Source organism: Otolemur garnettii, unplaced genomic scaffold (assembly GCF_000181295.1).
Source record: "Otolemur garnettii isolate 467f Iridium unplaced genomic scaffold, OtoGar3 scaffold00004, whole genome shotgun sequence".
Lineage (NCBI taxonomy): Eukaryota > Metazoa > Chordata > Mammalia > Primates > Galagidae > Otolemur > Otolemur garnettii.
Window position 1 is genome coordinate 43,128,347 of NW_003852399.1, and position 12,131 is coordinate 43,140,477.

Sequence of the window (12,131 nt, forward strand, 5' to 3'; positions counted from 1 at the left end):
GTAGGCCCAGCTACTCAGAGGCTGAGGAAGGAGGATCTCCTGAGCCCAAGAGTTTGAGGTTGCTGTGAGCTATATAACACCACTACACTTACCCAGGGTGGCAGAATAAGACTCTATCTCAAAAAACAAAAACAAAAACAAAAACAAAAACTGTGATTACTTTAGATAATGTATCTCACAGATTAGTCACTATGTAAAAGAAAAAAATAGATTTTGATTGCAATCCGTTTCTGATCATTCAAATAAAAGTAACAACATTTACTTCTGGTAAATTCAGTGGATATAAGATAGCTCAGGAACTAAATGAATTTCTCAGTGTAGGAAGAGACTATTTTAGATTGGAACCTATTTTTTAAGAGACCTGTAGAAATCAATACCATTTTGTCATTTGGGAGATGGAAAGAGTGAAACAGAATCATTATTTTAATTAAATCTATAGTCCAGATGAATGAATTGAATATACTTTTTTATTTGTGCAAAGCATTTGAAATTAGGAATCTGAAGTACCTTCAAATCCCATTATTAATTTAGTTTTCATTGCCAGGTAATTCCTGAGACAGTGCTATCCCCCAAAGCTTTCACACTTACTTAAGAATCTCCAAGGGGGTTCTTAACATTCCTCAATTTAGAAAGAACTACATAATTGCAATTTTAATAAAAATCCAAGAAAAAAGGGCCAAAGTTTATCCTAAGATGATTTCCTCCCTCTGTGTTGGGACAAATATGTATGGAAATAATAGAGGGAAATTCAGTGCACTGAGCATTAAGCTGTCAAAACAAGAACATTTAAAGTATCCTGTTAGCAGTTAAAAATAATTTATACTCTAAGTCCAATGACAATTTGCCAGGGAGAACCAAAGTTGAGAAATTTCTATTAAAAACATGACTCGGAGGAAAATATGCAGAGGCTGGTAATGAAGGAAATAATCTGATATCATTCCCAATTGGTTATTCCTGGGATCACATGTTCTGAGCATCTTTAAAAGGGAGTTAACTGGACACAAGAGGATTATAGCCCATTGCTGAAAGCTGTCACTTCTTTCTCACCTGGAAGAATAATCCTAGAAAACTCGCAACATGTGTGACGCCTTCGTGGGTACCTGGAAACTTGTCTCCAGTGAAAACTTCGATGATTACATGAAAGAAGTAGGTAAGGAAAATCATTGTGGAATAACTGGATTTATAACAGGTTCTCAGGGGAGGAGGGGCGAGAGTTACAGATGTGCTTTCACTCTGGAAGCACTGGTCAGAAATAGACATGCAGCTTTCGACATAGAAGCTGTACACGCAGCAAGTGAGATTCGTTTGTTTCAAGAGACATTCTAAACCAAAGTTACAACTAAAGAGTCCTAAAGGTGCCCCAATACGAAAAAAGATCTAAATGGAATTTTTAATGGTCTATAGAGATGACAAGATTTTACTTTAATTGGAAACTTGAGTATCTTCGGTTGGCTTGGCTTTTTGCCTGTTTTTGTTTCATTTTCTTTTGCATATAAAATAAGCAATAACTTGGAAAGAAAAGTGTGTGTACTTCCTAGAGTGAGATAATTTCCATTTGAAAATGAAGGCACTATATTTCCCATCTGAATGCATTATATTTTGAGAAAATGTAAGTTAGCCAATTATGTTCTTGTCTCATTGTGAATCTATTAAAATGCGTGGTTGTTTTATGGTAGACAAAAATCTTAATTTCAGAAAACATGTTGCTCACAGGGCTTACATACTTCTTTAACTAGAAATGACACGGAATGTCATAGAATTATAAAGAACACATGTAATATATGTCCTCTTTGATAACGGAGGCTTTTAATTTTTTGACTCTCTTAATGCTACCAGCATGTTGTTGTAGGAATGTCTCCCAGATAATTATGGAAATAAAGCAATAGAGTTAAATCAGAAGGGCATTTCTCACTTGGGCAGCTGCTACTGCCCTCCCCTGCCCCCTGGCCTTTATACATGATAAAGCTGGATCCAAGGTTAGGAAACGGGTGATAATTTACACAATATCTTTATTAGGCTCTAAGATTTAATCCCTCAATCTCAAAAGACTTTACCCTACCCTAAATTATACAGCATATTTTTTTGCTTTTCTATAACTACTATTTTTCTTGTGTATAGATGAGGGAGGAAAGTAGGAACGTCAGCCATGAGAGAGACCTACCTAACTTTCTAGAATATCAACTCTTAATAGTTGTGATTCAACCAACTGATTAGAAATCCCAGGATTTGGGGCCATTTGGCTATTGATTTTTAGAAATATTTTTCAATTTCAATATTTATGTTCTAATAATGCTGAGGTGTTATATGGTAAAGGACTGGTGATAATTAAAGACAATAAAGTCCCCACTCAATGACATTGGTTACTCTTATTGGAGATGAGAGGACAGGGATTGCCTTCCTCAGTCAAACGAAGACAGAATCAAGCAAGTGGAAATATGATTTTTCCTAAGGTTAGCATTCTAAAATTACCCTTGGTGTTACATCCATTCATTACCATATTTCCCCGAAAATAAGACCTACCCAAAAAATAAGCCCTAGCAGGATTTCTATGCATTTGTTAAATATAAGCCCTACCTGGATAATAAGACCTAGTGATAAGACCTAGTGCATTTCTGGGCAGAGAGGAAGACATTCCCTGAAAATAAGCCCTAGTGTGTCTTCTTGAGAAAAAATAAATATCAGACAGTGTCTTATTTTCAGGGAAACACGGTATGCTGACTCACTCTATATATTTAATGTTGTATTTTGTAATGGAGCCAGGACTTCAAGCAACATATTACTTTCCCACTTGTGGCCACTTTTCAGACAGGGAGCTAAATCAGAGCACTGCTTATTTTGCACAATATTTCTTTTCCCCTTTCCCCCATCTCTGACTGTGAGTCACCTTTAGACAAAGAAATAACTTAAATTTATATGCATGTGTTAAAAAAATTAATGCATCTATGACTGTCATCAATTCCATATAACACTTGCAGTGACAGTAATTTACCATATGTGAAGTTGTAAGTTGTTTCTTCCATACCTTACAGAAGAAAAGTATATTCCTCATTTTAAAAAGAGGAGTTCACAACTTAGGTGATTGGGAATCAAAGTATTGGCTTCAAAACTATCCTCAAATAAGAAATAGTGATGTTTAAAAAAAAAAAATTTAAAGTGTTCACAATTGATGCTTACTTCTTTAACATTTTCTATAAATTATTAGGAATGATATCACCATTCTAAAAGTGTATGAATGTAAGAACATTTTGCTTTTTGGAGAAATTAATTGGAAAGCTTCATTTCATGGTCTATTTAGAAAAGATGCCCAGTGAATGAGACTTGGCAGCATACACCATAAAGTAGGATTTTTATACACTCAAAATAGATTATCTTTGGACTGAAAACTGTATGTTGGTGCCCCAAATTCTTGAAATTTTCGTCTTTGTGGATTTTTTTAATATTACAGGAATGGTCAAATTGCTTGCTGCATTTCATGAATAGAGAAAAATAACAGTGGCTAATAGTGTTTTAAAAATATATTCCAAATGACTTAACCTTTACACATATTCTTATTGAAAATTAACACTGGGTCTTCTGAGGAGTAGTATTCAGGTGAGAGAAGGGGACATGCAAGGAATGGACCCACATAAAAGAGGATAGCTTGAGCCCAGGAGGTCAAGGCTGCATTGAGCTATGATCCCATCACTGTACTTGTGAACCTGAGTGACAGAGCAATCCCTTGTCTCTTAAAAAAATAGACAAACAAAAAATAAGAATAGTGAAATGCTTATTGTACCTCAGAGTTTTTCTTTAAGTGTTAGACTGATGTACACATCTGTAGGAGCTATTTTTTGTTTTTCTTTTTTGAGACAAAGTCTCACTTTGTCACCCTCGGTAGAGTGCTGTGGCATCACAGCTCACAGCAACCTCAAATTCCTGGGTTCCGGCGATTCTCTTGCCTCAGCCTCCTGAGTAGCTGGGACTACAGGCACCCGCCACAATGCCCAGCTATGTAGGAGGTACTGAAGTGAGGACTTTAGGAAATTCACTGGTGTCTTCTTCTGTTACGCATGTATGCACCATGTTCATACACGCACTGTGGGTCGCTGACTTAGATAAAGATGTCAGAGAAGATGTAAACCTGACCTTTTTTTTTTCCTAACTGTAGGAGTGGGCTTTGCTACCAGGAAAGTGGCTGGCATGGCCAAACCCAACGTGATCATCAGTGTGAATGGGGATGTGATCACCATTAAATCAGAAAGTACCTTTAAAAATGTTGAGATTTCCTTCCAACTGGGCCAGGAATTTGACGAAGTCACTGCGGATGATAGGAAAGTCAAGGTGAGGAATAAGGAATTGGCACAGAGCAAATGTCTGGTTTCTAAACTGCTACTGCCTACGAGAAGATATTTTATTATAAAAGGAGGAAAACTATTCTATTCTGGGTCAAAGAGCCCTGATTCCTACAGCTAAACCACGTTGCCTTTACTACCTATTTGGTGAATTTTCCTCTTTTTATTAAGTTGTCCTTAATAGGACCACTATTATTAAAAATTATTAACATAATTTATGTATCAAAAAATACATGGAGTAGTTAAGTGAATTAAGGTAATATTATTAACATTACAATGTTAGAGAAGGTTTTTTAAAGAGTAAAAATGAAACCATTATTTATATTCCTTCACAGTATTTTTTTAAATTTAATTTATCTAAAACATTACAGACATACTATATGAATACATATAATTGTCAGGCTGTCATTTTTGACATTCATTATTTTCTTGTAGCAATTTATTCTTAACATTTAGAATTACTAATGACCTCAAAATATGCCTTTAAACAAAGGCACTTTATTGTTCATTTTCTTTCCTGTCTTCATCTGCAAATTGCAATCACTTTCTATTATGCTTGCAGAGCCTCATAACCTTAGATGACGGTGCTCTGGTACAGGTGCAGAAGTGGGATGGCAAATCAACCACCATCAAGAGAAAACGAGAGGGTGATAAACTGGTTGTGGTGAGTATCTTCTGGTTGCTTAATTTCAGATCCTACGGCTAAATCATCCCATGATCATTATTCTACCTAAAGAAGCAGATACCTTGATTATGTAGAACAAAAAGGTGATTTTATTACCGTGTTTTCCTGAAAATAAGACCTACCCAAAAAATAAGCCCTAGCAGGATTTCTATGCATTTGTTAAATAGAAGCCCTACCCCGATAATAAGACCTAGTGATGAGCATGGCTATGCAGCATATCTGCATAGCCATGCCATGCATTTCATCTCAGAGCCATAAGGAAGACTGGAATACCTTTTATCTGCCACATCTCCTTTCTCTAAGCCATTCACACTTGCGCGGGTGCATGTGTGGTATCCATGGTCACAGGCATCCTATTGTGCACGTGCAAATGGCTAGGGGAAAAGGGTTCATGCATCACTAGCGCCAGCCCCACCAAAAAGGTTGGCTCCCCCTGTCAGGTTCCAGAAGAAGATGACTTAACTGTATTTGAATAAATGTAGATTGTTGCATTATGCTTAATAAAAATAAGACATCCCCTGAAAATAAGCCCTACTATGTCTTCTTGAGAAAAAATAAATATAAGACAGTGTCTTATTTTGGGGGAAACACAGTAGGATTATGGTTCCACTCTGGCAATGGCCCTTCATGCTTTTGAGCTCAGGCCAGGCATACAGTCTCCCAGGAACTATTCCTGTACCCTCTGGGGTACCCTGAGGCTGTCTCCAGCCTTGTGTTATATATCTCCACCACATTGTATTATGTATCTCTGTTTTATAGATTGTAAGTCTCTCTGAGGGGAAGACTTGTGTCTTACTGGTCTTTGTACCTCCCTAATTTGTTACTATATAAGGCCTATATATAAGAGCCCAGAGTAAATTTTTGTTGTTGTTGAATGAATATTGTTTCCTTCCCAAGAGATATAATAAATAAACCCATGGTCTTGATCAAGTGATTGACCAAGAATATTTTTTGCATATCTAGGAATGTATCATGAAGGGCGTCACTGCTACCAGAGTTTATGAGCGAGCATAAGCCAAGAAACCCTGATCTGAACTGAAGTTTGCACCGAACTCTTTGACATTCTGTTGTAACTAAAAAATATTGTTGTTTTCTACTATTTACCAAATGACTGATTTTATTCAATATGGTTCTATTGGTTAAATAAAACTTTCTGGATTTAGAAGTTGATGTTATGTACCTACTGTGCTGGATAATTTCTTACTCATTATTGAGTGAAGGAAATGGAAAATTTGTTTCTGATATAAGTAATAAAATATTTCATAATAATTTGAAGCAAAAAAAAGTGAGCATCCATGAATCTTCCACTTTCCTAAGTAAGCAGGAGATGGTAAGTTTGTACCACTGTGAAATAGTAAGTCCTTCTTTAGCATATCTATAGTTGAGTAACTATCTTTCAGAGACTTAATTAGGGGAATTTTAAATATAGTGATGAAATAGTCCACTGCCTGTTGGATAAGTGCTTATATTGAACACCTGCCCTATCTTGGAGCTTGGTAACAGAGAAATCCACACAATAGTCCTCCTGATCTGTAGGGGATACATCCCAGTGGATACCTGAAACCGTGGATAGTACTAAACCCTACATACATTATGTTTTTTTCTATATATACATATTTATGATAAAGTTTATTTATAAATTAGATACTGTAGCAGATTAACAGCAATAACTAATAACTGAATAGAGCAATTATAACAATAATATTGTAACAAAAATTATGTGAATGTTTCCTCTCTCTCTCTCAAAATCTCTTCCACTGTACTTTGGGTAACTGAAACCATGAAAAGCAAAACCTTGGAGGGGGCATACTACTGTACAACATTCCTAGTCTACAATTTTCAGTCTGCAAAGTTGTTGGTAAACCACACCATCTCTGAAATCACTCCAGAAGTTGCTGCAAATAATTCTATAAATTCAGTGCAGAAAAGTTGTGAAGTCTTATATATGAGTAAAGATTCAAATTAAAAAAGATTTCAATTTTATCAGACAGGTTTCCAAACTTATTTTTCTTACCAGTGAAAGTTTATATTTAGATAAAATCTCCATGGAATCCCAATATATAAAACACACAAAAATGATGAGTTTTCCCTGGTAGTGTGTGGATGTGTGTATCCATGTGTGTTTGGTGTATGCAAGTCTCTTGCCTCTTGTGAAAGCTGTGAAGCACCTCTGTAGATCCCTGGGACCCATGCACAGAGACTGAAATTTCTAAACCACATGTTTACAGTTTATAGTAAGGTAAAATCTATCACAATGTGTGCTGCAGTTGATACAGTTTTGTTCATGATATTCTCTTTAAAAATAAGTCCAAAGATATTCATTTTCTGAGTACCTTTCTTATAAGTTATACCATGATATGGAAAGGACAGAGAGGTAGACTAGCTTCTTGACCAAATAATCTTCACAAAAACACAGACTAAGATTCTCATTTTGGCCTCATTGGAAGTTTGGAGAACTTAAATGGAGAAGGGTTGATTAGGACACTTCTCTTTAAACCAATATTAATGAAGCACAAACTATGCTGCCAGGCACTTTGCATGCTTTTCATAATTTATCATCAAAATAATTTGATGAGGAGGATTTAGAATTCCTGTCCACAGATGTGGAAACAAAGCCTGAGAGTTTAAGGTCACAAAACTAAGTAGGGAAGAGATGTAGGAATCTGAAAATCCAGAGAGCTACTCTGGCTGAAATATAGATCTGAAAGGCATCAGTGTCCATGTGGTAATTCGAGTCATAAAATGTGATGAGATCATTTTGTTTGTTAGACGGAGTCTCACTCTGTTGCCCAAGGTAGAGTGCTATGGCATCATAGCTCACAGCAACCTCAAACTGTTGGGCTCAAGTGATCCTCTTGTCTCAGCCTCCTAAGTGTCTGGGTCTATGGGTGATCTCCACAATGCCTGCTAGTTTTTCTATTTTTAGCTGAGACCAGGAGGGGAGGGGTGTCACTCTTGCTTAGGCTGCTCTGGAACTCCTGATAGCTCAAGATATCCACCCACCTTGGCCTCCCAGAGGGCTGGCATAGGTGTGAGCCACCGTGCCTGGATGATGAGATCAACTTTGCGAGGATTCTGGGAAGACAACAGAATAGGGAGTCCCAGGAATATGTCTCTCCACCAGGACAACAATTACACTGGAAGAATCTTTCTGATGTAACTATTTTGAAACTTTGAAATGTATTGAATTCTTGTAATATTCAGGGGAAGCTTTGGGTGATAAATTTAAGTTAATTTTTGTCTATTTTATCTCCTAATTCAGTTGCAGATGCCCATGCCCACCCCAAGCCCTGCAGGCAACTATATACTCGTTCCTGGAGCAGCTTGCACACAACTTACAGGAACTAGGATGACCCATAGGGACCCTGTTTCTAAATATTATAGATCAATATGTTGATGATTGCTGCTTCTGATCACATAGAGGCCAGCAGCAATTATTGCATAGAAACACACTTCCCTCATAGTTACAAGTTCCTTCCTCTTGGGCTGAAGCAATCTTTAAGGTATTTAAAGCCACTGCTCTCCTCTTCCCACTTCATTGCTCCCTTTTTGCCTTTTGTGGACCAGATGGTAAAGATTAGGACATTTAAAGCAAACATTCATACAGGGAATACTGGAAAGTCACTGTGCATGGCTAAGGAATGCATAGGCTCAGAAAGTCTCTATCCCCTCTTCTCCTTGCCAAGCCCTGTAGACTTCATGAATGATACTTAACACAGTGAAAATCAGACCAGGACACTCACTGATTAAAACCTTTTTAAGGCTTCATAATATTCCATGGTGTACATATACCACAATCTATTAATCCATTCATGGGTTTATGGGCACTTGGGCTTCTTCCATGACTTGGCAAACTTTGAATTGGGCTGCAATAAACATTCTGGTGCAAATGTCTTTGTTGTAAAGTGATTTTTGGTCTTCTGGATATATACTGAGTAGAGGAATTGCAGGATCAAATGGCAGGTCTACTTTTAGATCCCTAAGTGTTCTCCAAACTTCTTTCCAAAAGGAATATACTAGCTTGCATTCTCACCAGCAGTGTTCTCCACTGTCAACATCTGTAGTTTTGGGATTTTGTTATGGGAGCTACTCCTATAGGAGTTAGATGATATCTCAAAGTGGTTTTGATTTGCATTTCTCTAATGATTAAAGATGATGAGCATTTTTTCATGTGTTTTGAGGCCATGCACCTATCTTCTTCAGAGAAGCTTCTGTTCAAATCTCTCGCCCACAATGAAATGGGATCAATTGTTCTTTTCTTGCTAATAAGTTTGAATTCTCTGTGGATTCTGGTTGTCAAACCTTTGTCAGAAACATAACCTGCAAATACCTCTTAACACAATAATTAAGTAAGGGAAGTGAAGGCTATGTTAACCAATTTGATGTAAGCATTCCAAATTGTATGTAAAATTTGCACATTGTACCCCATAAATGCGTTAATGTATACAGCTATGATTTAATTAAAAAACACAACCTTTTAGTACCTCTCATTGAATCTAGAGAAGATCTAATCCCTTAGCATAGTGCATAAAAAATCTGTCTCATGCTTGCCTTTTCTTATCCAACTCTCCAATTTTACTATTCTGTTCTCCTTCCACTTATTACTTCAATAATACCCTTGTGTATGTGTGTGCGTGTGTGTGTGTGTATTTACCTGAGACAGAGTCTCATGTTGGCCAGGCTAGAGTGCGATAGCTTTAGCCTAGCTCACAGCAACCTCCATTTCTTGGATTCAAGTGATCCTCCTCTCTCAGCCTCCTGAGTAGCTGGGACTACAGATGTGAGCCACAGCATTCTGCTAATTTTCTATTTTTTTAGTAGAGACAGCGTCTCACTCTTGCTCAGGCTGGTTTTGAACTCCCGAGCTCAAGTGATCCTCCCTACTCAGACTCCCAGAATGTTATAATTGTAAGTGTAAGCCACCACACTAGGCCTTCCAGATCTAATTTGTGTGTTTTTCCTTATCTACGTTTTGTTTTTATAATCTGCTTCATCTTCAGCAGCATTCATTCTTTCCCAACCCCTTATTCCTTAGCCTTTCTCATCCCTAATGGTGCCTCTCTGCTTAAACCTTTACAAAGTCAGGTTAGGTTCCATTTCCATGTATATGTATTTGTGAATTCAGTTATTTTTGAAAGTGCACTATTCAAATTTAATTATTACTTTTCAGTTGGTGCATAGAGTAGGCATAGAGTAAGAAGATCTAGTCCAATGTAAGTCAATAGGTAAATTGATAGCTCCGTTGTCTAAAACTGAGGCTGTAAATACAAACCAATAAATTTTTTCAAGTAACAGGTCTCCAATTTATCTTGCCTGGGATCTCTTTGAAGCTCCTGTATTTTTCCATTGTTTGACATTGCTTCTACAACAAAGAGGTGTAGAGAACACTTATCTGAAAGATAAGCAGGATCAGGTGAGTACCTCTCAAAAAGAGAAATGTGTGGGCGTAGAGTCCATCTTATGGCCAGGGCTGGGTTTGAACCAACCACCTCTGGCATATGGGGCCAGCGCCCTACTCCTTTTAGCCACAGGTACCGCCCCGAGTCCATCTTATCTTGAAGCAGATATGAACAGCCCACAGAGCCACTCACTCCCTCTTCGTAAACACTGAGCATCAGGTTGGCCCAGCTCCTCTCTTCCCTGATTCTCACCACTACCATCATTGGGTTATAACTTCTGGTTTAGAAATGTTGCCTCAAAAGTTTGAAGTATGATGAACTTTAGAGTTTATGTGAAAATCACTCATCAGTTTTGAAGAGATGATCCAGCCTCTCACTCTGAATAGTGATTTTCTTTCAATATTTCAAGTCCTGAAGATAAGGAAAGACCGAAGATCTGTTCCTGATTGAAGGAGACTAAATCAATGTGATGAAGGCTGAAGGCAACCTGTGATTGTGGATAGGATTCTGGGTCAAATAGGAGAGAGAAAAAGGAAAGGGAGTGGGGTTGGTGGGAAAAGAGAGAACTGTTGGACAATTGGTAAGGTTTGAGTGGGATCTGTCGATCAGATGGTAGTAGTAGCACAGATTTTGGTGGGTGTACTGTGACAATACAGGAGAAGTCTTGTTTGAAGAGTAGTGGGGCATATTTCTCAATTTACTCTCAAATGCTTCAATCAAAAATGGATCTCTCTTTATAGAGAGAAAGACACAGACAGGAATAGAGAGAGAAAAGTGTGGACAAATGCTTCAGAATTTTGATAATTAGGGAATCTGGGCAAAGTGTATGGAAGCTTTGTGTGTTGTTCTTACAGTTTTTCTTTTTTTGTAACTTCAAAGTGATTTCAAAATTAAAAGGTAATTTAAAAACCAAAACACCATCCAAAATATAAAAATACAAGAATAAAGCTTGGTTGAAGGCATGATGAAAAGCAAGAGAAAGTATCCATTCCCAAGAAATGTATTTGCTCCAAAATTCTTTATGGGTTGATAATTTTTTTATACATTGCTTCTTCTAGAGAAGTTGCTATCATTGTGTACTTATTAAGAAAAAATAATGTCAAGGGATGAGCTAGTTTATATTGTAGAAGAAATAAATTGGAAGTATTCATATTAAAAAATGTATTTACTCAGAATTAATTTGACTTTTTTTTTTTTTTTGAGACAGAATCTCACTATGTCACCCTCTGCAGAATGCTATGGGGTCATAGCTCACAGCGACCTCAAACTCTTGGGCTTAAGTGATTCTCTTGCCTCAGCCTCCCAGTAGCTGGGACTACAGGTGCCTGCCACAACACCTGGCTATTTTTTGTTGCAGTTGTCATTGTTGCTTACCTGGCCCAGGCTGGGTTTGAACCCACAAGCCTCGGTGTATGTGGCACTGAGCCAGGCATTATGGTTTTAAGTAAAATATGTTATAAGCAAAGTGATGCAGGAATCAAAACTCAATGCAAAAATTCTCTTAAAAGACTCAAATTTATTAAAATTATTGTACCAAGTAATGTTTCTAAAGAGTATATTATTTAAACTAAGTAAATAGCATTTTGTTTTTGTTTTTTGAGACACAATCTCACTCTCTTGTCCCAGGCTAGAGTGCCATTGCTCCCAGAAACCTCAGACTGCTGGGCTCAATCCTTCTGCTGCAGCCTCCTAAGTAGCTAGGTCTACAAAAGCCCC

General features: G+C 37.3%; 1 protein-coding gene across 1 annotated transcript; it reads left to right on the top strand.

Moving 5' to 3' along the window:
• The first annotated feature begins 1,006 nt into the window (after positions 1–1,006).
• Positions 1,007–6,162, top strand: FABP4 (fatty acid binding protein 4). Its single transcript, XM_003782525.3, has 4 exons — positions 1,007–1,150; positions 4,148–4,320; positions 4,894–4,995; positions 5,980–6,162. Exons 1-4 carry the CDS (start codon positions 1,078–1,080, stop codon positions 6,028–6,030), a joined length of 399 nt encoding a protein of 132 aa, XP_003782573.1. The 5' UTR covers positions 1,007–1,077; the 3' UTR covers positions 6,031–6,162.
• Positions 6,163–12,131: the final 5,969 nt, after the last annotated feature.

Excerpts from the sequence above, each read along its gene's own strand:
- FABP4 (XM_003782525.3), top strand. The coding sequence starts at position 1,078 with ATGTGTGACGCCTTCGTGGGTACCTGGAAACTTGTCTCCAGTGAAAAC. Across the intron at positions 1,151-4,147 it reads TGATTACATGAAAGAAGTAG|GAGTGGGCTTTGCTACCAGG; the intron begins GTAAGGAAAATC and ends TCCTAACTGTAG. Across the intron at positions 4,321-4,893 it reads CGGATGATAGGAAAGTCAAG|AGCCTCATAACCTTAGATGA; the intron begins GTGAGGAATAAG and ends TTATGCTTGCAG.